General features: G+C 44.7%; 1 protein-coding gene and 1 long non-coding RNA gene across 2 annotated transcripts in view; both read left to right on the top strand.

Annotated features, from left to right (window-relative positions):
* Window positions 1-26337, top strand: part of LOC138683512 (uncharacterized) — a 143903-nt gene that overhangs the window by 80368 nt on the left and 37198 nt on the right. The gene's annotated exons all lie outside the window — the stretch shown is intronic.
* The window catches only part of LOC138683511 (nuclear cap-binding protein subunit 1-like), a 66869-nt gene that overhangs the window by 4172 nt on the left and 36360 nt on the right, over window positions 1-26337 (top strand). The window contains exons 4-10 of the mRNA XM_069775411.1: window positions 204-325; window positions 814-883; window positions 2886-3101; window positions 6515-6612; window positions 9731-9794; window positions 21615-21725; window positions 22934-22998. Of these exons, the coding sequence (XP_069631512.1) occupies window positions 204-325; window positions 814-883; window positions 2886-3101; window positions 6515-6612; window positions 9731-9794; window positions 21615-21725; window positions 22934-22998 (746 nt within the window). The remainder of the gene's footprint in view (window positions 1-203; window positions 326-813; window positions 884-2885; window positions 3102-6514; window positions 6613-9730; window positions 9795-21614; window positions 21726-22933; window positions 22999-26337) is intronic.

Raw genomic sequence — 26337 nt, 5'->3', positions numbered from 1 at the left:
ATACATTCCTGTTTTCAAACAGCCTCTTGACACGTCTTCAGGAACTTGAACTGACACACAGTTTTAATCCCAAGTATTGATTGCTGATTTAACTGGAGTTGATCTCTACATCCCCTTAAATACTCCTGGGTTTGCTACTCTTTGCATTGAGACAAATTCAATAAGTTTGTCAAAGAAATCCCTTTTTAATTTATTTCCTGTAGGTACGATGTGATTGGTATGTGTTTGCATTTCTGTCATCTTTGCCTTGGGTTGGAAAGGAGTTGTATGAGAAGAAAGATGCTGAAATAGATCGCCTCTTGTCCCACACAGAAAGCTATCTGAAGTAAGCTATAACCAGTAAAAATATACTCTTTCTGGTACCTATTCAAGTATGGATCAATAACTTTGATTATTGTTAATTTAGAAATACTCTAAATTCTTAGACCCAAACAACTGTGAGGAAAAGACCCTGAAAAATAAAATAGATGGAGAGGTTTATGAATCTAAACAACTTAAGTATCACTCTCAACTTCTGTGTGTGTTGAAGGTAATATTTTCTTGATGCATACATGTCTGCGTTGTTATGACTAGGCTGCTGGTCACCTGTGTCTGTGTGTCTGTTTGTGTGTGTGTCTTTCTCCAAGTGATTTGAGTTAACACTGCCGTTGAGACTAGGTGTTAGTTATAATTTAATTGTTCACAAACCTGTTTTTATACTACTGCAGACCTCATCAGCTCAATAGACCAAATAGTAGTATGCTCACAATAAGAAAACATTGCTTGCTTAGATCAGCTTTTTAAGTGTTAGGTTTTCTTTCCTGTAATAAACAGGCGTCGCCAGAAGATTCATGTACCCATGTTACAAGTTTGGACTGCTGATAAACCACATCCACAAGAAGAGGCAAGTAGGCTTTATTTATTTTGTACTGTTTAAAAGATGCTTTAAAAGAATTATTTGGCTGAAGTGTTGTCGTGGTTTAACCCCAGCCAGCAACTAAGCACCACACAGCTGCTCACTCACTCCCCCCCCCCCCCCAGTGGGATGGGGGAGAAAATCGGGAAGAGAAGTAAAACTCGTGGGTTGAGATAAGAACGGTTTAATAGAACAGAAAAGAAGAAACTAATAATGATAATGATAACACTAATAAAATCACAATAGTAATAATGAAAGGACTGGAATATACAAATGATGCACAATGCAATTGCTCACCACCCGCCGACCGGTGCCCAGTTAGTCCCCGAGCGGTGATCCCCCCACCCCCACTCCCCCCAGTTTATATACTAGACGTGACGTCACATGGTATGGAATACCCCGTTGGCCACTTTGGGTCAGCTGCCCTGGCTGTGTCCCCTCCCAACTTCTTGTGCCCCTCCAGCCTTCTTGTTGGCTGGGCATGAGAAGCTGAAAAATCCTTGACTTGAGACTAAACACTACTTAGCACCAACTGAAAACATCAGTGTTATCAACATTCTTCTCATACCTAACTCAAAAACATAGCACTATACCAGCTACCAGGAAGACAATTAACTCTATCCCAGCTGAAACCAGGACAAGTGTTCTTTGGAATTTTAAAATTAAAGGTGCTTTAAGAAAAAATTTAATTCTTTTGAATCACCCTCCCATGTGTCTTTATTCCAAATGGATTCTAGGTAAGAAGTTCTCTTCCAAGTCTTGGGCTAAAACTTAGAGCTGCATTGGATGAGTGGGAGAGCATTTTGTTGTTTGGTGAGAGTCCCCTTTAGGAAATGCTGCTAAACAAGGAATGGTCACTGAACATAATATTCTTGGGAAATGGGGTTACAAGGCTCTGTACTGAAAGTACCTTTTGGAGAAGGAAGAGGTAATTTACCCATTAAAATGTTTCCCTTCTGCAAAAAGAAAACCTTTAGAGTGTTCTTCCTGCAGTGGCTTTGCTTTTTACAGCTCTAGAAAGTGCTAAACAGATACACGCAAATGTTATGCAGCACTAATTGCACCCTCTTTCATAATTAAACCAAAAGTATTAGAGGGGAGAGGTGGCTGATATGGGATGATTTTTTCTTTTTATTGAGCTTTTGCTTTTTCCTCCACTGGACTCGCTCCAGTATATATCAATGTCTGCCTTGTACTGAGGAGCCCAATACCGGACACAGCACTTCAGATGTGGCCTTACAAGTACTGAATAGAGGGGAAGGATCACTTCCCTTGACCTGCTGGCTGCACCCTTGCCGATAAAGCCCAGAATGTGATTGGCTTTCTTTGCTGCAAGGGTGCACTGCTGGCTTATGTTTAACTTGTTCAACCAGGACCCCCAGGTCCTTTTCTGCAAAGCTGCTTTCTGGCTAGTCAGCCCCCAGCATATACTGGTGCCTGGAGTTGTTCCTCCCCAGGTGTAGGGTTTGGCATTTGCCTTTGTTGAACTGCATGAGGTTCCTGTCAGCACATTTCTCCAGCCTGTCCAGGTCCCTCTGAACATCAGCCCTGCTCTCCTTGTATTAACCGCTCCCCCTCAATTTAGTATCTCTTAGACTGTATTTAAATCTTTAATTGTAATATTGAAATAATGTAGCTCTTTTGGAATGAATGGATGTTGACTGAATTAATATTGATGCAGTGAATTTGTGTGTCACACTTGGACTCCTGGACTGCATTCTGGTGTTTATTTTACTAGTAAAATGGCAGATGCCTTTAATGTGTGAAATTAGGAGCAAGATTGCTGTTCAGAGTTGTTAAGTTGTCTCTTGGTTTACTGAATCATTAGATGGCTTCTAATAAGCAATTTAAGTAGCTGCTTGGGTTTGGTTTTTTTTTTCTGAATGCAATAAGGAGTTTACCTAAATGTTTGATAGTCCATACGTCACAGGGAGCTACAAGTTCAGTTATAAAATTCACCATGTCTGATATTTCGTGTCTTTTTCTTCAGTACCTGGACTGCCTTTGGGCCCAGATTCAGAAGTTGAAAAAAGACCGTTGGCAAGACAGACACATTCTGAGGCCTTACCTTGCCTTTGACAGTATTCTTTGCGAAGCATTGCAGCATAACCTGCCTCCATTCACTCCTCCGCCTCACACTGAAGATTCAGTGTACCCAATGCCAAGGGTTATTTTTCGGATGTTTGACTACACAGATGACCCAGAGGTATGTATTTGCTAAGGTGGAACTGAATGTGCAATGGGGGGGTTGCAAGGCAGTGCTGGTCAAGATGCAGTATCACCTCTCCCAGAATGGTTATCAGTGTGAAAGTTAGCAGTAATTACATTTTGATACTGCTGGGGAGATTAACTAGATGACAGAGTTAATGCTGACAGGTAGATTATTGAAGTTTAAAATTTAATAAGTGATTTTCAGATGTTTTCATTAAGGATATGTCTTGAATGGATTCTCTGATGTCTAATAATATAACTGTGTTCGGGTAGCAGCCTCTCCTGGTGAGGATGGTGGTTTGGGTTTCCTTAGCCTGGCTGCTTATAGGAACTTTATACATTGAAGACTATTCTCTACCCATCTGTTCAAATTGGTTGATATAGATCATGGAACATAGCGGTTGACCCGGGTTAGATCAAAAGTCCATCTAGCCCCGTTTCTGTCTCCAGCAGTGGCCAAGAGCAGATGTTTTGACAAGAGAATTTAGGCATAGGGGAAGAAAAGCAAATGCTTTCCCCAAGCACTTTTCCACCTGTTAGCTTCATTTGATGGCCCCCAACTCTTGCATGGGAAGAGACAACAAACATTTGTTCTCTCCAACCTCTCTAGGCAATTCATCATTTATAAAATCTCTAGCATATCCTGGCTCAACTGTGTTTTTTCTAAGTTGGATGATAGTAGCCTGTCTAATTGTTCCTTATACAGAAGCTGTTCTATACCCTAGGTCACCGCCATCACCTTTTTATGAAATTTTTCCAGTTCTGCTATACTGCTATATCCTGTTGGGGGAGGGGAGAGTGGCAAGTATGACTAGAACTGCATATGGAATGGAAGATGTGGATGCACCATGAACCTATACAGTGGCATAATGTTCAGTGTTGTTCCCTAATCCTTTTCTGATAAGTCCAGTCTGTTATTGAATACTGAGATAAAGTTTGTATAGAACTATGTCACAACCAAGTTTGCATTCCTGAACAATAGAGGGCAGTTCAGTGCTCACCACTTTATATGTGAAGCTGGTCTATTTTTCCCATCTGTAGGCAAAAGTCAACCAGTCATTTTATGGTTATCTGCGGCGACTGAATTAAGCACTCAAGCTCTCTGTGCAAGATTCCCTTTATTTCACAAAAGGATCAAACTTATATATGTTTCAACAAAGATCTAGAAAGAACTAACGGCATACAGCCAATACTACTAACACAGGAGCGCATATCTGGCTCAGCTGGGATGTTTGCCAGTCCTCAGAACAGTTAAAGATAAAAACATTCCATACACATACTCGTGACTGTCTTCAGCCACATCTTCCCAGGCCTACACAAGGCCATCCTCCAACCTGACCTTGTGAGACTAGTTCTTCAAAGGCTTGGCCAACATGCAGCACAACAAATTCTAATGGTCACTCTTGAAAACAAATGCCAGGTGTTCCGAGCTGCTCCCACAGTTATCTTCTGCTTTAACACCCAGACACCAAGTTTCTCAAGGTTTTTTTTTTATCTGCGATTTTTCATGGATGGCCCTTGTTGTTACCAAGTTATTTAAAAGTAGCATCTGCAAGCTTTTTCATATCCAATGCCTGCTTCCTTTCCAGATAATTTATGGATCTGCTGAATGGCACAGGTCCCTGGATAGATTCCTGTGGGGTTCTCCTGGTGACCCTCTTATATATTCCTCTTATACTGTGGTTGCTTAGTTTACATGAAAGCCTTTTGAAGATCCAGCTAGGCTGTCAGCCATGTTTCTCATATCTACACACGATTGTTGACTTCGTCAGAGAGCTCCAATGAGTTTGAGAGGCCTGACTTTACAAAAGCTGTGCTGCCTCTTCCCCAAACAGCATTTATGCTTATGCCTACTAATGCTATTATTTTTTTAATAGTTTTCAATAATTTGCCCAATATGGAAGTCAGCCTTGCTGGTTTGCAGTTTCCTGAAAGACCTTTACAATTGATATCATCTTAGTTGATTAGACATCAGGTTGATTTTGAACGAGAGGATATGCACCCCAATTAATAGGTCAGCTATTTCATTCTCAAGTTCCGTGAACTCTTCGGTGGGTAATCACTTGTTGGCATGTCTTCATCTAGACACAACTTCAGCTTTCAGGATTCCTTTTGCTAACCTCTCTTGTACTACTGTTTAGCACGTCTGATTTCCTTTTTGCCTCTTTGCAAGTCTCTCTCAGCAAATAGTATGCATTTGCTGCGCAGTAACTTTAAATAGTCTCTGTGCCACCCTCAAAAATGGAACTTTTTAGCTGCCCCTTTTAGCTTCTATTCATAACACCCTTTTTGAAGCTAAGTATGTAAAATGAAAAAATGCAGTAGTGTATTTTTTACTTGGCATGTTATAGCCTGTGTTGCTGTCACCGTCATTCACGTAGTCAAATACTACATCTTTTCCCTGTTTAGGCCTGGAATTTCAATCCATCAGGGTTCTGTTACTTATTTATGTGTTTAGCTTGTTGATCTGATTTGCATCTGTGCTCCCTTTAACATGCAACACCACTCCTCTACCAGTATGGCCTATACTCACTCTTGCATGCTTTATACCTTGATAGTTCTTTAGTTTTACAGTGAGATTTTGCAAGTATTGCACTTGGTATATAAATGTGGGTTTGTGATGCTTTGGGTCTAGTTTTACAAGGCTGTAAAGGATAATAAGGTACTGGTATGCAATCAAGTTCTTGCAGCTTGAGTTCTTGCATCAGCTGATGCATAGTAACAGACAGTGAATATACAACTAAGCCATGCTGTGGACTAATGATGAAGTAAAGCATGTTTGTTAAGCTAGCTATTAAACTATGCTTTTATAACCAGCATAAAGACAGAACACTGAGATGATTAAAGCTGCAATGTTTTCACTTTGCAACTAGAGCAGGCTGCATTGTCAGTTCCCAGATCACTCTGATCTGTGCTGTAACTGGAAAAGATGAAGCGTGTATTAATACACTCCCGATGTATAATAATTCTGTGTAACTTGAAGAAGCAAAAGGTGCAAAACGTCAATTGTTTAGCATGGTCCCAGCTGCCTAAATATAGAAGTACTTAAATCTTGTACGTGAAATTAACAAACTATAAACAGCACCAAAACTGTTTCATTGTAAATATGGGTGCAGTTGAAATCATAGCTGGCTATTTGTTTATAAGATTTTTACATGATTCATGTACAAATCTGGTACAAAAATCCAAAATCTCATGATAATGTTGTATTTGGTAACTTTGTACTGAAGTTTGAAGCCTGTCTTTTAGCTGTTGACTCTAAAACTTGCTGATGTTAAATCTCCATGAGTGCCTAATTCAATCCGTCAAGTTTTACTTTTATTTATATATATGTGTATGTGTGCGCGTATTAAAAAAACTGTGTTTCTCTACAGTGATCTTTCATCAATCTTGATTCCATTTTAATAGGGCCCTGTCATGCCTGGCAGTCATTCTGTTGAAAGATTTGTAATAGAAGAAAACCTCCACTGCATCATCAAATCCCACTGGAAAGAGAGAAAGACTTGGTAGGATGCTGCTTATTGTTATGGGTTCCCGGCACTGTTTATATACAATCATGGCTTCCCCTAACATCAGGGACCTTCAAAGCCCAACAACATTTAAGTAAAAGTTTGAAATTCATCATTTCCTGAAGTGTTCAGTGAACTATGGTTGACACTGTTATCTGGAATAATGTGAGGCTGGAGTATCCTGATCATGGATTGTTCATGTAATTCAGTAGGGCTGAGGCACCCTGATGATTGCATCCTGGATTATCCAGGATTTCTCTACAGAGGATGGCACAGACCCACTCTTTGCAGTGCTGCAGAGACTCTCAATGTGTTTGTACTGTGCTTTCCAGCACAAGCACAGCGAATGTTGAACTGGCTCTGTCTGGAAGTTTCCTGTTGCTCCTGCTTCTTCTTCATCCCATTCTTTTTTCCTCTTTTTGTAATTATATGGAAGAGATAATTGAGCTAGGTCTGCATGGGAGCCAGTACAGTGTCAACAAAGTTTATTATTTAAAGTTCTATGCAGCTGTAGGAAATGATGTTGCAACAATGTAGCAAATCTCAATGAGAGACCTTATGGGGAGGGAAGATGGTTTAATTTTAAAATAAAACTGAAGTAAAGCTCATTCACGCTCACCCTCTCAGGCATCAAAACATGAGTGAGTCCCAAGTGGTCTGTCCAGCAGTTGGGCACCAAGATGGCTGTATCTAGGTAATCTGTTCAAGATGACTTGAATCGACAAGGACAAGGGATTCCCACCAGCTACTGAGTCCTCCTTATGTCTCCTGGGTTGTTCTTCATTTGGCAACTGTGTGTTGGTTTGGGGCCTTTTTGTATGCTTAAGGAGTTGACAAGTAGTTGCAATCTTTTGTCTTTCCATCCTGTGTTGGACACCTCTGAGAATCAGTAGGATTTGCTCACTGTTTCTGTTCTGTATCTCCTTATCTGTGTGTCTTATGGCTCCTACCCTCTTCTATCTTCCCACCATTATCTCTTAATGGCTTGAATCTTTTAGTCTGGATGTGGGCTATCACTTCTTTTAGGCTGCCCTTCCTTTCCCCAAGTTTGGTATCCTGATAAGTTGCAGGTAGAGGTGTGCTAGGATCTTGATGACCTGTAAATCTAGGTGACATTAACATATGCTCTTATAGCCTGTCAGGGAGCCACAAGGGTAGGGTGCCCTGCAAGGAAAGGGGAGCCGAGGGTGACCCCAGCACAGGCAAGGCAGTGGCCGCACTGACAGGGTGCAGTCCCTCAGGACCCAATCAAGAGCAGAGCGGGTCCATGATGATAACCAGGGTCAAGCACAGTCTGGTGATCACCAGGCAAGTCTGTAGTGATGAGGCAGGGCTGAGGTTGAGTCAGTGGGTCAGAATCGGGGAGGTAAAAGCTCAGGTGTAGGCGTAGCCGCAACACAACTGCAGTGTAGCTCATGCAGGGCCAGGTGCAAGAACCTCAGCTTAAAAGCAGCTCCCAGGGAAAAAAGGTTGGGGGGAACCTCTGCTGAGCATTCTTCTAAGTCATTATTTTAAGGCCACGTAATGGGTCTGGCTGGGATGGAGTTAATTTTCTTCATAGCAGTCCGTATGGTGCTGTGCTTTGGATTTGTGACCAAAATAGTGTTGATAACACACCAATGTTTTAGCTATTGCTGAGCAGTGCTTGCACAGCGTCAAGGCCTTCTCTGTTACTGCCCCCTCAGCAAGTAGGCTGGGGGTAGGCAAGAGGCTGGGAGGGGACACAGCCAGGACAGCTGACCCCAACCGACCAAAGGGATAGTCCGTACCATATGACATTGTGCTCAGCAATAAAAGTTTGGGAAAAGGAGGAGGAAGGGGGAGACGTTCATGGTTATGGCGTTTGTTTTCCCCAAGCAGCCATTACATATGCTAAGGCTCCGCTTTCCAGGAAGCAGCTGGACATCCTCCTGCCAATGGGAAGTAGCGAATGAAATCCTTATTTTGCTTTGCTTGCATGTGCAGCTTTTGCTCTCCCTATTAAACTGTCGTTATCTTGATCCATGAGTCTTTTCATCTTCCTTTGGTTTTCTCCCCATCTTGTGGGAGAGGGGGGTGAGTGAGCAGCTGGGGGTGGGGTGGGGCAGGGTGTGTGTGTGGTGTTGGCTGTTAGCCAAGGCTAACCCACCACAGTCCAGCAACAAAACCTTGGGGGGGGGGGGTGTACTCAGGGCCTTCCTTCCCTCTCTTCTTTCTGGTGCTTTCACACCCAGACATTCCTATTAATTTTCCATTGAGGCCAATCTTAACACTTCTCTTGCAATTCTTTTTGCTGCCAGGCAACAGTCCAGTTACATTTCTTCATTTCTGCTGAAATAATATCTGATATGGGTAACTGGTAACCCAGATAATTTACCACAGATATTTAGCTCTCTTGTGCTCCCAAGTAAGAGCCAGCAAACTTGGTATACTGTGCAAAAATTAGGCAGGAATAGTGTTTTTGGTGCGGATATGTGTTGTAAGTTTTTGGTTACAGCTTTTTGACTTGGCAGAGACTAGAAATCCAGTGCTGTTGAAGTTAATGGAGGGAACTTTTTTATTTCTCCAAAGAAAGTAAGACTAGAAGGGGGTTATAAGAAGTGCTAGAGAGCTAAAATTTGAAAAATAGCATTTTTTGCTTTTTATAAATAATGGGTGATGCTGTATCTTTTAATCAATTCATTTGTAACACTATTATGTCTTCTGTAGCCCATTAGTTTGATGGGTTGAGAATGACTGGAAAGCAAATCTATTGTTTGGATTTTTTTTTAAATTATTTTTCCTGATATACCAATGTAGTTTGTCCTTTAGTGGACAGATGACAGCATCACAGGTCACTGTGAGGGTTTATGTAAAACTGTGTGTTTTGTTTAGCAGTCTGTCTTTAAGCATTGCTTGGGTATGGAGATGAAATGTGTTTCTCCGAACCATGGTTCAGGTACTGCTAAGAGCTTGTGCCAGGTTTTTTGTATGTGTTCTGTGGATAAATAGACGATTTCAGTCTTTGAGGTCTGCTTATTTTACCTGCTTCATAAGGGTAAACTCTTGCAAAGAATTAAATATTTCATGTCTGTTTAGTATCTACATCATTTTTGCTGTGTTTCAGTTTAAACTAAATGCATCTGTTAACTTACAGTGCTGCACAGTTGTTGAGCTATCCAGGAAACAATAAGATCCCCTTGAACTACCACATAGTAGAGGTATGTGTTTTACAGATAACCTCTTTATTTCCAAAGTAACAAACCCCAATTAACTCCATGATGGATCTATTAAATTACACTATGACTCAGGAGTCTGCAGTCTTATCCTGTTGACTTAAAGTGCAATGGCTTTGAACAGGTTAGATAATGATAATAAATTCAACTATTATTATTATTATTATTACTATTAGTATTACTATTGTTATTAATTTATTTATGTGATGTTTAGGAGCCTTGTTTGGGAATCAGGATCTTATGGTGCAACAGCATTCCAAGTCGTGGTATTTCTCAAGCTGTTCTTGGATGTTTTTCTGTGTTAATCACTCCAGTGTGCTAGAGTGTCTTGGAGATGACTGCACTTAAAAGATCTTGTGAATAAATGTTACTTAAGTTAGTCTTTTTTTAGTGATCTTCAAAGTCACTTGGATGAATTGTATACCAATGCCCCTGAAAGGCATTTGTTGTGAAATAGTGGTATGTTTTCTCCTTCAAGTTGGAGGATTTTAAATAACCATAAATATATATGGGATTAGGAATGTAGTTTTCCTCTTGCTGCCTCCTTTCAGTGGACTGCTAACAAGATGCAGAGCTGTATAAAACTTGCTTCAAAAACTCCTATCTAAAGTTAAAAGATAAAAAGTGATTGCCATATGTCCTGGGTTCAGCTGGGATAGAGTTAATTTTTACAGGAACCTGGGAGGTGGGGGGCATAGCCGGGGCAGCTGACCTGAACTGGCCAAGGAGCTATTCCATACCATGTGACATCATGCTCAGTATATAAAGGGGGAGCGGGCCGGGGGGTGGGCTCTGCTTTTCGGTGGGGGAAGTGGCAGAGCGTCGGGTCCCGGGTGGTGAGCAGTTGCACTGTGCATCACTCTTTTTGTATACTTTTTCATTAGTACCGTTGTTGTTGTTGCAATTTCTTTGTGTTGTTCCAGTAAACTGCCTTTATCTCAACCCTCGAGGTTCCAGGTTTGGTTTTTTTTTTCCTCTCCTCCGTCTTCCCCCCATCCCACCGGAGGGGGGCGGGAGGAGTGAGCGAGCGGCCGCGTGGTCCTTTGTTACCGGCTGGGCTGAAACCACGACAGTCCTTTTTTGGCGCCCAACGTGGGGCACGAAGGGTTGAGATAACGACAGATCTGGCCAGAGCGTGTTGAAACAAATTTGTCATACGCATTTCTTATACTAGATAAATAGATGTTAGTCACAATGTTGATTCAGCTGTTTACATGGTGGCGTTTTGTAAGTTCTTATATGCTTTATGTATTGCCTGTAGTTGCGTATCTCATCTCTGGGAGAGTGATTGGGATTATCATTTTGCTGTACTGGGCAATGTCGACTTGTGAAATGATTACATCACTGGTCATGAGGTTAAGCTGTTATCTGTATGAGGCAGTGATATCATTTCCAGACTTTGGGCACCTTCTGTCGGATTTTATTGGTAATTACACCCAACCCATGGGGAAGTCAGGGGGGGATACTTCCCCCCATCCGTTCCCCTCCCTTTTCTCTTTCCAACTAATTACAACAGTTTTCGAGAATTTTGAATATCCTTGGGATGCGCAAGCCTGTGTGCTGTTAGTGCTATGCCTCCTGACTATGTTTCAGGTCTTGTCTAGGGCTACAAAGAGGCTCTTTAAGAGTACCACCCAGAGATCTGTCCCAAAGCTGGATATTCATGGGTGGCACGGCGTGTGGGAGGATGTGGGCAGGTATCTAGAGAACTTCTCACCTCCAGTGACTTGGAAGTTCACTCCCGAACAACTGCAGAACCCTCATGAAGTGATAGAATTTTTGAAAGGAAAATGCTGTGGCTATCCCAGAGACACACAACTCACTACACTGTGCTGGGCCCTGGCCGGTATCTACCAAACCCTGCTTGATACTATGCAGCACCCCCAGGGGGAAAAGGGGGAAAAGATGGAAAACAAGACAACATGCACCGTGGCCGCCCCTACCACGACAACAGGTACCATGGCTGCCCCTACCCCGGTGACAGATACTGCCACTAAACCAGAGAACCAACCTGTGCCAGTATCAGTTGCCCCTGTACAGAAAAAGAAACACACAAAGAAATCAGTTCGCTCAGTGAGAGATGAAGATGAACCAGGGTCATCGCGAGAACAGGAGGAAGAGGCAGAACCTGAAATAATTACCCGATCTCTATCCCTGAGTGAGTTGCGTGACATGCGAAAAGATTTTAGCCGCCACCCAGGTGAGCACATTGTTACCTGGCTGCTCCGATGCTGGGATAATGGGGCTAGTAGTGTGGAATTAGAGGGTAAGGAAGCCAAGCAGTTGGGATCTCTGTCTAGAGAAGGGGGTATCGACAAGGCGATTGGGAGAAAAACACAAGTCCTCAGCCTCTGGAGGCGACTTCTGTTAGGTGTAAAGGAAAGATACCCCTTCAGGGATGAAGTTACATGTCACCAAGGCAAGTGGACCACCATGGAGAGAGGTATCCAGTACCTGAGGGAATTAGCCGTGCTGGAGGTGATTTATAATGATCCAGAAAATGCGCAGTCACCCACAGATCCAGATGAAGTCCAATGCACACAACCGATGTGGCGGAAGTTTCTACGAAGTGCACCACCAACCTATGCCAACTCATTGGCAGTAATGTCCTGGAAAGAAGGCTATGGACAAACGGTGGATGAATTGGCTGTCCAACTCCGGCAATATGAAGGAAGTCTCTCTTCCTCCCTACGGGCCTGTGTCTCAGCTGTAGAGGAATTGTCCCGAGAGTTCCAGCAATTCAAAGTAGATATGTCCTCCTCCTCACCTGTACAGGCCCGCATTGCAGTTATTGGGAGTAAGCGTTCCTCTGCCCAAGAGAGAGGAGAGAGAAAGTACACACGACGGGCTAACCTGTGGTTTTACCTGCGTGACCATGGAGAGGACATGAGGAAGTGGGATGGAAAACCTACCTCAGTCTTGGATTCACGGGTACGGGAGTTGCGAGAAAAAGCAACCAGAAAAGAAGATTCTTCTTGGAAAACTGCTGCTCCAGTTTCCCGTGAGCAGTCCCCCGGGCGCAGTAGATGGGCCGATCTCATTTCTGATCCTCTTGAAGGGACTTCTGATTCACATGTGCAAAAAGTGGGTAACAGATATTCTAACCAGGATTAGAGGGGCCCTGCCTCCAGCCAGGTGGAGGAGAGGGACAACCGAGTCTACTGGACAGTGTGGATTCGATGGCCTGGCACGTCAGACCCACAGGAATATAAGGCTCTAGTAGACACTGGTGCACAATGTACCCTAATGCCATCAAGTTATAAAGGGGCAGAACCCATCTGTATCTCTGGTGTGACAGGGGGATCCCAAGAGCTAACCGTATTGGAAGCCGAAATGAGTCTAACCGGGAATGAGTGGCATAAACACCCCATTGCAACTGGCCCAGAGGCCCCGTGCATCCTTGGTATAGATTATCTCAGAAGGGGGTATTTCAAGGACCCAAAAGGGTACCGTTGGGCTTTTGGTATAGCTGCATTGGAGACGGAGGAGATTGAACAGCTGTCTACCCTGCCTGGTCTCTCCCAGGACCCTTCGGTTGTGGGGTTGCTGAAGGTTGAAGAACAACAGGTGCCAATTGCTACCACGACGGTGCACCGGCGGCAATATCGCACCAACCGAGACTCCCTGATCCCCATCCATAAGCTGATTTGCCAATTGGAGAGCCAAGGAGTGATCAGCAAGACTCACTCACCCTTTAATAGTCCCATATGGCCCGTGCGGAAATCTAATGGGGATTGGAGACTAACAGTAGATTATCGTGGGCTGAATGAAGTCACGCCACCTCTGAGCGCTGCTGTGCCAGATATGTTAGAGCTTCAATATGAACTGGAATCAAAGACAGCTAAGTGGTATGCCACAATTGACATTGCTAATGCATTTTTCTCCATTCCTTTGGCAGCGGAGTGCAGGCCACAGTTTGCTTTCACTTGGAGGGGTGTCCAGTACACCTGGAATCGACTGCCCCAGGGGTGGAAACACAGCCCCACTATTTGCCATGGACTGATCCAGACTGCACTAGAAAAAGGTGAAGCTCCAGAGCACCTGCAATATATTGATGACATCATCATATGGGGCAGCACGGCAGAAGAAGTTTTTGAGAAAGGGAAGAAAATAATCCAAATCCTTTTGAAGGCTGGCTTTGCCATAAAAGAAAGTAAGGTCAAGGGACCTGCGCAGGAAATCCAGTTCTTAGGAGTAAAATGGCAAGACGGGCGTCGTCAGATCCCTGCGGACGTGATCAACAAAATAGCAGCTATGTCCTCACCGACTAATAAAAAGGAAACACAGGCTTTCTTAGGTGTTGTGGGCTTTTGGAGAATGCATATTCCAAATTACAGTCAAATTGTAAGTCCTCTCTACCAAGTTACCCGGAAGAAGAACGATTTTAAATGGGGGCCTGAGCAACGACAAGCCTTTGAACAAATTAAGCGGGAGATTGTTCATGCAGTAGCTCTTGGGCCAGTCCGGACAGGACCAGATGTTAAAAATGTGCTCTACACTGCAGCTGGGGAGAATGGCCCTACCTGGAGCCTTTGGCAGAAAGCACCTGGAGAGACCCGAGGCCGACCCCTGGGGTTTTGGAGTCGGGGATATCGAGGATCCGAGGCTCGCTATACTCCAACTGAAAAAGAGATATTGGCAGCATATGAAGGAGTTCGAGCCGCTTCAGAAGTGGTTGGTACTGAAACACAGCTCTTCTTAGCACCCCGACTGCCAGTGCTGGGCTGGATGTTCAAAGGGAAAGTTTCCTCTACACATCACGCGACTGATGCCACGTGGAGTAAGTGGATTGCACTGATCACACAACGGGCTCGCATAGGAAACCCCAGTCGCCCAGGAATTTTAGAAGTGATCACGGACTGGCCAGAAGACAAAGACTTTGGAATGTTGCCAGAGGAGGAGGTGACACGGCCTGAAGAGGCCCCGCTGTATAATAAACTGCCAGAAAAAGAGAGGCAATATGCCCTGTTCACTGATGGGTCCTGTCGCATCGTGGGAAAACATCGGAGGTGGAAGGCTGCTGTATGGAGTCCTACACGACTAGTTGCAGAAACTGCTGAAGGAGAAGGTGAATCGAGTCAGTTTGCGGAGGTGAAAGCCATCCAGCTAGCATTAGATATTGCTGAAAGAGAAAAGTGGCCGGTGCTCTATCTCTATACTGACTCATGGATGGTGGCAAATGCCCTGTGGGGGTGGCTACAGCAATGGAAGAAGGGCAACTGGCAGCGCAGAGGTAAACCCATTTGGGCTGCCACACTGTGGCAAGATATCGCTGCTCGGATAGAGAAGCTAGTGGTAAAAGTACGTCACGTAGATGCTCATGTACCCAAGAGTCAGGCCACTGAAGAACATCAAAACAATCAGCAGGCAGATCAGGCCGCCAAGATTGAAGTGTCTCAGGTGGACCTGGACTGGCAACGTAGGGGTGAGCTATTTATGGCTCGGTGGGCCCACGATACCTCAGGCCATCAGGGGAGAGATGCAACATATAGATGGGCTCGAGATCGAGGGGTGGACTTGACCATGGACACTATCGCACAGGTCATCCACGAATGTGAAACATGTGCTGCAATTAAGCAAGCCAAGCGGCAAAAACCCCTGTCGCATGGGGGGCGATGGCTGAAATATAAACAGTGGGAGGCCTGGCAGATTGACTATATCACACTCCCACGAACACGCCAAGGCAAGTGCCATGTGCTTACAATGGTGGAAGCAACCACTGGATGGCTGGAAACATACCCCGTGTCCCATGCCACTGCCCAGAACACTATTCTGGGCCTTGAAGAGAAAATTTTATGGCAACACAGCACCCCAGAAAGAATCGAGTCGGACAACGGGACTCACTTCCGAAACAACCTCGTAGATACCTGGGCCAAAGAACACGGCATTGAGTGGGTATATCACATCCCTTATCACGCACCGGCCTCCGGAAAAATCGAACGATACAACGGACTGCTGAAAACTACATTGAGAGCGATGGGGGGTGGGACTTTCAAACATTGGGATACACATTTAACAAAAGCCACCTGGTTAGTTAATACTAGAGGATCCGCCAATCGGGCTGGCCCCGCCCAACCAAGACTTCCACATACTGTAGAAGGCGATAAAGTCCCTGTAGTGCGCATGAGGAGTATGTTAGGAAAGACAGTCTGGGTTAGTCCTCCCTCAAGCAGAGGCAAACCCATTCAAGGGGTTGTTTTTGCTCAGGGACCTGGGTACACCTGGTGGGTGATGCAGAAGGATGGGGAAGTTCGATGTGTACCTCAGGGAGATTTGATTTTGGGAGAGAATAGCCAGTGAATTGGGCTGTATGATACCTAACTGCTAAATACCCTGCCAATGCATGTCATTGTATCTATAGTGTCTATATGCCATATCAAGGGTATTACTGTAAGAATTACCCAAATGACTGCGGGATGGACTTTGAAACTAAGCCAAGTACAACAGCGACAGAACTTGAACTGACACCCAGCAATTTCCTCAAGATCAACATCCTCGACCTGCAGAACAAGGGCGTGAGTTGCACCAAATGTACTAGCCACAAGTTCCAGAGGCAGCATACAACAACCCACCATCTCACACCATCTCTCTTATCCTGAAGAACTGTTACAACAGATGGAGCCCCAAAGTCATGGACTAAATAAAATCAATGGACACATTAGAGGAATAGCCCATACGCTAAAGGAATACCATTCGCGTGTGTGTGTGTGTGCGGGGGGACGACGGGGACGGACGCAAGTCCATATACTTATATATATAAGACAAGGAAGTGGTAGTGGTCGATTGGAAAATGTAAGATCTGGGCATGATGTAGATGGTATAGAATAAGGGGTGGATAATGTCCTGGGTTCAGCTGGGATAGAGTTAATTTTTACAGGAACCTGGGAGGTGGGGGGCATAGCCGGGGCAGCTGACCTGAACTGGCCAAGGAGCTATTCCATACCATGTGACATCATGCTCAGTATATAAAGGGGGAGCGGGCCGGGGGGTGGGCTCTGCTTTTCGGTGGGGGAAGTGGCAGAGCGTCGGGTCCCGGGTGGTGAGCAGTTGCACTGTGCATCACTCTTTTTGTATACTTTTTCATTAGTACCGTTGTTGTTGTTGCAATTTCTTTGTGTTGTTCCAGTAAACTGCCTTTATCTCAACCCTCGAGGTTCCAGGTTTGGTTTTTTTTTTCCTCTCCTCCGTCTTCCCCCCATCCCACCGGAGGGGGGCGGGAGGAGTGAGCGAGCGGCCGCGTGGTCCTTTGTTACCGGCTGGGCTGAAACCACGACACCATAATAACAGCAAATAGTCATGTGAAAAACTTGAAAAAGTGTAACTGGAAATGAAATTCAGAGCTAATTGCAAGAAGTCATAAGATTGTGGAATAATTACCTTAATCAAGATGGGATTAACAATTCAACTTTACAACAAAACCCCAAATATTCTGAATGCCCTGAAACTTAGTTTTGGTCAGCTTGAGACACTTTCTGTACTCCAAGTTCAGTCAAGAGAAATCTTAGAGTTAGTAAAGTTTTTTCTGCTGTTAACATCTAAGTACTTTCAGGGACCATAAAACTTCAGGTGTTTGTGCAACTATTTTACAGAATATTACTTTATGCTCAGTTGCACGTTACTTCCAAAAACAGTTATCGCACATCATTATTAAACAGACTACTTAAAGGCCTTGAAAAATTATTTGATTCAGAAACTCATCAAATCTGAAAATAACCAAAGTTCATATAGATGAAATTCTTAGAATTATAGAATGGTTTGAGTTGGAAGGGACCTTTAAAGATCATCTAGTCCAACCCCCCTGCAATGGGCAGACACATCTTTCATTTGATCAGGTTGCTCAAAGCCCCATCCAACCTGACCGTGAACGCTTTCAGGGATGGGGCATCCACAACTTCTCTGGGCAGCCTGTTTTCCAGTGTCTTACCACCCTCATCGTAAAGAATTTCTTCCTAATATCTAATCTAAACGTACCCTCTTTCAGTTTAAACTATTGCCCCTTGTCCTGTCACTACAGGCTTTGGTAAAAAGTCTGTCTCCATCTTTCTTATAAGCCCCCTTTATCTATTGAAAGGCCGCAATAAGGTCTCCCCGGAGCCTTCTCCAGGCTGAACAACCTGCCTTTCAGGTTGTTCAGCCTTTCCTCAGAGGAGTGATGTTCCAGCCCTCTGATCATTTTCGTGGCCCTCCTCTGAACCCACTCTAACAGGTCCATGTCTTTCTTATACTGAGGACCCCAAAGCTGGACGCAGTACTCCAGGTGGGGTCTCACAAGAGTGGAGTAGAGAGGCAGAATCACCTCCATCAACCTGCTGGCCACACTTCTTTTCATGCAGCCCAGGATACGATTGCCTTTCCGGGCTGCAAGCGCACACTGCTGGCTCATGTCCAGCTTTTTGTCCACCAGTATCCCCAAGTCCTTCCCTGCAGGACTGCTCTCAATCCATTCATCACCCAGTCTGTACTGTTATTGGGGATTGCCCTCACCCAGGTGCAGGACCTTGCACTTGGCCTTGTGGAACTTCATGAGGATCGCACAGGCCCGCTTCTCCAGCCTGTCAAGGTCCCTCTGGATGGCATCCCTTCCCTCTAGAGTATCAACTGCACCACTCAGCTTGGTGTCATCCGCAAACTTGCTGAGGGTGCACTCAATCCCACTAGCTATGTCATTAATGAAGGTATTAAAGAGTATCAGTCCCAGTATGGACCCCTAAGGGACACCACTCGTTACTGGTTTCTATTTGGACAGTGAGGCATTGACTGTGACTCTTTGGGCGTGGCTATCCAGCCAGTTCCTTATCCATCTAACAGTCCATCCATCAAATCCATATCTCTCCAATTCAGCAGTAAGAATGTTGTGGGGGACCGTGTCAAAGGCCTTACAGAAGTCCAGGTAGAGGGCATCAGTTGCTCTTCCCTTATCCACTGATGCAGTCACTCCATCGTAGAAGGCCACTAGAGTAGTCAGGCACGATTTACTCTTGGTGAAGCCATGTTGGCTTTCTCAAATCACCTCCCTGTCTTCCATATGCTTTGACATGTCTTCCAGGAGGATCTGCTCCGTGATCTTACCGGGCACAGAGGTGAGGCTGACTCCCAGACCTCTCTTGGGTCTGATGGACTTGTGTATGTTCAGGTTCCTCAGGTGGTCTTGAACCTGATCTTTTCCTACGATGGGAGGGACTTTGTTCCCCCAGTCCCTGCCTTGAGGTTCAGGGACTTGAGAGATGTGGGAACAGTGGTTGCCAGTGAAAAGGGAGGAAAAAAGTCGTTGAGTACCTCAGCCTTCTCCATGTCGGTTGTCACTAGATCTCCCGTCTTCTTTATCAGGGCGGGTACATTTTCTTTAACCTTCCTTTTCTGGCCAATGCACCTGTGGAAGCCCTCCTTATGATTCTTCACATCCCTTGCCAAATTCAGCTCCAGCTGTGCCTTAGCTTTCCTGATCCCATCCCTACACACCCGAGCAGCATCCCTATATTCTTCCCAGGACGCATGTCCCTGCTTCCACTGCCTATGCATTTCCTTCTTGCACTTCAGCTCGACCAGAAGGTCCTTCCCCAGCCATGCTGGTCTCCTGCCTTCCTTGCCTGATTTCTTACGCATGGGAATTTAGAGCTCTTGTGCTCCAAGAAAAACGTCCTTAAAGAGCTGCCAGGTCCCTTCTGCTCCTTTATCCCTGAGGGCAGTTTCCCAGGGGGTCCCATGCACTGATTCATTAAACAACTGGAAGTTCGCTGTCTATCACCAGCCCTGTGGAGAAGGACTTGGGGTACTGGTGGATGAAAAATTGGACATGAGCCGGCACTAAAAAAGCCAGCTGCATAAAAAGAAGCATTGCCAGCAGGTTGAGGGTGGTGATTTTCCCCCTCTACTCCGCTCTCGTGAGACCCCACCTGGAGTACCGCATCCAGCTCTGGAGCCCCCAGCACAAGAAAGACATGGACCTGTTAGAGCGGGTCCAGAGGAGGGCCACGAAAATGGTCAGAGGGCTGGAACACCTCTTCTATGAAGACAGGCTGAGAGAGTTGGGGTTGTTCAGCCTGGAGAAGAGAAGGCTCCGGGGAGACCTTATTGTGGCCTTTCAATACATAAAGGGGACTATATATATTATATAAAGGGGCAGGGGGGGTGGACTAGATGATCTTTAAAGGCCCCTTCAAACCCAAACCATTCTATGATTCTATGATTAAGAAATTATCCTTGATGTTCTCCAAGAGTCTCCTAGACTGCTTGCAGCTTGCTGCACTGCTTTTCCAGCAGATGTCAGCGTGGTTGAAGTCCCCCCAGCAGGATCAGAGCCTGCGAGTGTGATGCTTCCTGTAGTTGAAGAACGCTTAGTCAGCATCCTCCCCTTGATCGGGCAGCCTGTAGTAAACACCAACCACGAGGTTTCCTTTGTTGGCTTGGTCTCTAATTTTCACCCATAAGCTCTCAACCTGTTCATCGCTGTCTTTCAAAGACAGCTCTGTGCAGTCAATCCATTTTATTTTTTTTACATAGAGGGTAACCCCCCACCTCTCCTTCCTTGCCTGTCCTTTTACTGAGAAGAAATGGAAATCTGATATAAAAACTCTTTGAGCATAACTGCTAATTTCCTTGGTTTCCCTCCCAAGTATTTGAATTTATTTTGGAATACTAACTTTATTTCTTGTCTACAAATGTTTTCAACAGACCTGCAGCGTTTTAAACTTTAACGTGAATTCTGCAGCCCTGTATTCCTTTTGCTTATTGCTATTTCCTTGTAAGGCCTGTCAAGCTGATAATACATTGCCTTCAACTACTATATAATAAACATCTCTAAGAGATTTCCCTTGCTTTACAGATGGACACAGAGCAATAGATATAATTTAGCCTAACTAATATTTTCTAAATGTTGAAACAACACTTTTCTTTATTTGCAAGGCAGAAGTAAATATAAACTGAAAGCAGTCTATCCCTTTTCAAATAAACCCACTTGTAGTGGTGACTGAAAGGATTAATCACCTGTGGGACCTCATGTCTTTAAAGTTCATAATGCCAAGCCCAGAGTTCTCCATACTACTCTGTAACTACTCTGTAGTCTGTGTGAAAAGCTCTGAAGTGTGGCCTCTTTTTCTTAGTAGTTCCACATAGATGTATGTTTTGGTATTATTGGTGTCTGTCAAACCAAAGTATCAAAACAACATAAGAACATAGAACTTAACCGAACGTAGAACTTAAGCTTTACAGAGTCTGGGTATGTCATCAGTGCCCTGATCTTTCAGGTAGCCTGGGGATAGGAGCAGTTTTTTGCCTAACGGACATGCAAATACCCTTATATAACTTTTTAGGTGTGAGTAAAGTAAATGCAGTGCTATAAGAAAGGTACAGATGTCACTTTCACACAACTGTTTTTTCATGTTAAATGCTTATCTTTCATTTAATACTTTCCTAGGTCAGGAGCAGATGAATTCAGTTAGCTTGCTCGCTTCCTTCCTTCCTCAGATTCTGCTATAATATTGCGTTAGCTCATGCTATAACTCAGTGCTCATTTCTACACTGTTTGTTGTATTTACTAGACATAACAGAATTTTTGCATAATGCTAGTCTTATGCATGGCATTAATCTAAAATTATAGGGGTAATTAAGGAGGCTTGTATTAGTATGTTGAAGGGTTTGCACTATCTTTTGAAGTTCCTCTCTTATTCCCAGAAAATGAGTTTGACAGAATAAAACGGGCCTTGTTTTGGTATATAATTGCTGAATGTGTGCATTGCTGTTCTCAAGTTCAGGACTGTGCAGACTGAGTCTGACTGTGTTCTGATTCTGTGCTTTTCTCCCACATAGGTAATATTTGCAGAATTGTTTCAGCTTCCATCTCCACCACATATTGAGGTTATGTACACAGCACTCCTCATTGAACTGTGCAAACTCCAGCCTGGCTCTTTACCACAAGTTGTATCCTTTTCATGCTGCTAAAGAGCCTTTTTAAAATGGAGTATTTTTTTTCTTTTGTTCTGTACAAGATGGAATAGCAATAAATGTCAGCAGTAATATTCCCATATTTAGCTGTATGAAATTTTGCCAATAACACTGCTCACATGAAGGAATAACACAGCTCAACAGTCATAAGTAAAGCCTGCATTCAATTCTAAGCCTGTTCTTTAGCTTGCAGACCAGGCAAACTGAGAGACCTTGTTCCAATTCTTCCTCAGATCTTTTTGAGGAGCCCTCTTGTATCCAAGGGATGGAATAAATAACTTGCATGATTCTGAGCCCTGTTTTTACGTCAGGCCCCTTGTGGCATGGTTATAGTCACATTAAAACTGTAGTAGATAGTTTAAATTAACCTGTTTGAGTTTGCACTGAAATGGACTAGGAGTATTCATAAAGTCAATAATAATCTCTCAGGTCAGAGAGTAGCTAATGGTGAGGAAGGAAGTATCAGCTCCTAGCTAATTCTGAGTGTTGCACTGGCCCCTTTTCATTGTAGTTTTAGATTGTGTCTGAGCTAGTTGCTGAGACTGGAGGACTAACAGACATACCTACTGGTAATTTCATTCCCAAATTTTTATTCTACTGCTTGAAATCACCCAGTGATTGTAACCACATAGTCTAAATTCTCACTGAGACTATCCCTAAAATTTTGGGAACCTGCTTGCACTAAGTATCAATAGGAATGCAGCAACAAAGGATCAGGGTTGGCTGGCCATGGTCTTTGGGTCAGGCCAGTGTGGACGTACTTTCTTGAGCTGTTAATGATGAGCAAAGATGGTCCATTGATTAGGCAGCAACAGGAGCATGTGAAGCTAAAACTGTGAGATCATAAAAATGTGGTCCGTAACAAGGTTGATGTCCATTCATATCATTAGTGTGCAGTTTTTGTTGTCTCATGGTGGGGATTCTGGCTTCCAGTAAAAGCAGCTAATGGTCTCACTGTAATTAATGGAAGAAACCCAGACTTGGATTAGAGAATAGATGTTACTTATTGGAGAAAACTGCATGCTTCATTATTCATTTATTCCTGTGGCCTTTTCAAAATGGGGTAAGTCATGATATAGAGACAGGGAGCTGTCAGTAGAGAGTTGATGAAATAATCTCTGAAAAATTGAGAGTAACTTACAGTTTCAAATGCTTCTCTGTTAACTTTAATAAGAAACTTTCAGCTTGCACAAGCCACAGAAATGCTTTACATGCGCTTGGATACAATGAATACTACATGTATAGACAGGTAAGTATATATTTTGGAGACAACAGAAAATGTTTCTCATTTTTCTTGTGCATTGGATATTGATGTATTTTTTAAAAGGATCATCTGAAATCCTTGATAAACAGTTTGGTTCTGTACAAAATGTTTTTGGGGCTCTAGACTTGAGCCATCTGAAGAGAAGGTAAGGGATCGACTGACCTTGCCTTTCTTCCCCCAGAAACTCTTTCCTTCAAGTCACTAGTGTGATTAGCTATACAGTGCAGCTATAAAAACTATGACAACTCTTCCACATCCATACTCCCTTCTGTTATGTACTACTGTCCTGGGTTCAGCTGGGATAGAGTTAATTTTTACAGGAACCTGGGAGGTGGGGGGCATAGCCGGGGCAGCTGACCTGAACTGGCCAAGGAGCTATTCCATACCATGTGACATCATGCTCAGTATATAAAGGGGGAGCGGGCCGGGGGGTGGGCTCTTCTTTTCGGTGGGGGAAGTGGCAGAGCGTCGGGTCCCGGGTGGTGAGCAGTTGCACTGTGCATCACTCTTTTTGTATACTTTTTCATTAGTACCGTTGTTGTTGTTGCAATTTCTTTGTGTTGTTCCAGTAAACTGCCTTTATCTCAACCCTCGAGGTTCCAGGTTTGTTTTTTTTCCTCTCCTCCGTCTTCCCCCCATCCCACCGGAGGGGGGCGGGAGGAGTGAGCGAGCGGCCGCGTGGTCGTTTGTTACCGGCTGGGCTGAAACCACGACAGTCCTTTTTGGCGCCCAACGTGGGGCACGAAGGGTTGAGATAACGACAGATCTGGCCAGAGCGTGTTGAAACAAATTTGTCATACGCATTTCTTATACTAGATAAATAGATGTTAGTCACAATGTTGATTCAGCTGTTTACATGGTGGCGTTTTGTAAGTTCTTATATGCTTTATGTATTGCCTGTAGTTGCGTATCTCATCTCTGGGAGAGTGATTGGGATTATCATTTTGCTGTACTGGGCAATGTCGACTTGTGAAATGATTACATCACTGGTCATGAGGTTAAGCTGTTATCTGTATGAGGCAGTGATATCATTTCCAGACTTTGGGCACCTTCTGTCGGATTTTATTGGTAATTACACCCAACCCATGGGGAAGTCAGGGGGGGATACTTCCCCCCATCCGTTCCCCTCCCTTTTCTCTTTCCAACTAATTACAACAGTTTTCGAGAATTTTGAATATCCTTGGGATGCGCAAGCCTGTGTGCTGTTAGTGCTATGCCTCCTGACTATGTTTCAGGTCTTGTCTAGGGCTACAAAGAGGCTCTTTAAGAGTACCACCCAGAGATCTGTCCCAAAGCTGGATATTCATGGGTGGCACGGCGTGTGGGAGGATGTGGGCAGGTATCTAGAGAACTTCTCACCTCCAGTGACTTGGAAGTTCACTCCCGAACAACTGCAGAACCCTCATGAAGTGATAGAATTTTTGAAAGGAAAATGCTGTGGCTATCCCAGAGAAACACAACTCACTACACTGTGCTGGGCCCTGGCCGGTATCTACCAAACCCTGCTTGATACTATGCAGCACCCCCAGGGGAAAAAGGGGGAAAAGATGGAAAACAAGACAACATGCACTGTGGCTGCCCCAACCCCGACAACATGCACCGTGGCTGCCCCAACCCCGACAACATGCACCGTGGCTGCCCCTACCACGACAACAGGTACCATGGCTGCCCCTACTCCGGTGACAGATACTGCCACTAAACCAGAGAACCAACCTGTGCCAGTATCAGTTGCCCCTGTACAGAAAAAGAAACACACAAAGAAATCAGTTCGCTCAGTGAGAGATGAAGATGAACCAGGGTCATCGCGAGAACAGGAGGAAGAGGCAGAACCTGAAATAATTACCCGATCTCTATCCCTGAGTGAGTTGCGTGACATGCGAAAAGATTTTAGCCGCCACCCAGGTGAGCACATTGTTACCTGGCTGCTCCGATGCTGGGATAATGGGGCTAGTAGTGTGGAATTAGAGGGTAAGGAAGCCAAGCAGTTGGGATCTCTGTCTAGAGAAGGGGGTATCGACAAGGCGATTGGGAGAAAAACACAAGTCCTCAGCCTCTGGAGGCGACTTCTGTTAGGTGTAAAGGAAAGATACCCCTTCAGGGATGAAGTTACATGTCACCAAGGCAAGTGGACCACCATGGAGAGAGGTATCCAGTACCTGAGGGAATTAGCCGTGCTGGAGGTGATTTATAATGATCCAGAAAATGCGCAGTCACCCACAGATCCAGATGAAGTCCAATGCACACAACCGATGTGGCGGAAGTTTCTACGAAGTGCACCACCAACCTATGCCAACTCATTGGCAGTAATGTCCTGGAAAGAAGGCTATGGACAAACGGTGGATGAATTGGCTGTCCAACTCCGGCAATATGAAGGAAGTCTCTCTTCCTCCCTACGGGCCTGTGTCTCAGCTGTAGAGGAATTGTCCCGAGAGTTCCAGCAATTCAAAGTAGATATGTCCTCCTCCTCACCTGTACAGGCCCGCATTGCAGTTATTGGGAGTAAGCGTTCCTCTGCCCAAGAGAGAGGAGAGAGAAAGTACACACGACGGGCTAACCTGTGGTTTTACCTGCGTGACCATGGAGAGGACATGAGGAAGTGGGATGGAAAACCTACCTCAGTCTTGGATTCACGGGTACGGGAGTTGCGAGAAAAAGCAACCAGAAAAGAAGATTCTTCTTGGAAAACTGCTGCTCCAGTTTCCCGTGAGCAGTCCCCCGGGCGCAGTAGATGGGCCGATCTCATTTCTGATCCTCTTGAAGGGACTTCTGATTCACATGTGCAAAAAGTGGGTAACAGATATTCTAACCAGGATTAGAGGGGCCCTGCCTCCAGCCAGGTGGAGGAGAGGGACAACCGAGTCTACTGGACAGTGTGGATTCGATGGCCTGGCACGTCAGACCCACAGGAATATAAGGCTCTAGTAGACACTGGTGCACAATGTACCCTAATGCCATCAAGTTATAAAGGGGCAGAACCCATCTGTATCTCTGGTGTGACAGGGGGATCCCAAGAGCTAACCGTATTGGAAGCCGAAATGAGTCTAACCGGGAATGAGTGGCATAAACACCCCATTGCAACTGGCCCAGAGGCCCCGTGCATCCTTGGTATAGATTATCTCAGAAGGGGGTATTTCAAGGACCCAAAAGGGTACCGTTGGGCCTTTGGTATAGCTGCATTGGAGACGGAGGAGATTGAACAGCTGTCTACCCTGCCTGGTCTCTCCCAGGACCCTTCGGTTGTGGGGTTGCTGAAGGTTGAAGAACAACAGGTGCCAATTGCTACCACGACGGTGCACCGGCGGCAATATCGCACCAACCGAGACT

This window comes from Haliaeetus albicilla, chromosome W (assembly GCF_947461875.1).
Source record: "Haliaeetus albicilla chromosome W, bHalAlb1.1, whole genome shotgun sequence".
Taxonomy (NCBI): Eukaryota; Metazoa; Chordata; class Aves; order Accipitriformes; family Accipitridae; genus Haliaeetus; species Haliaeetus albicilla.
The sequence above is the reverse complement of the archived record's forward strand: the minus strand, read 5'-3'. Positions and strand labels throughout refer to the sequence as shown.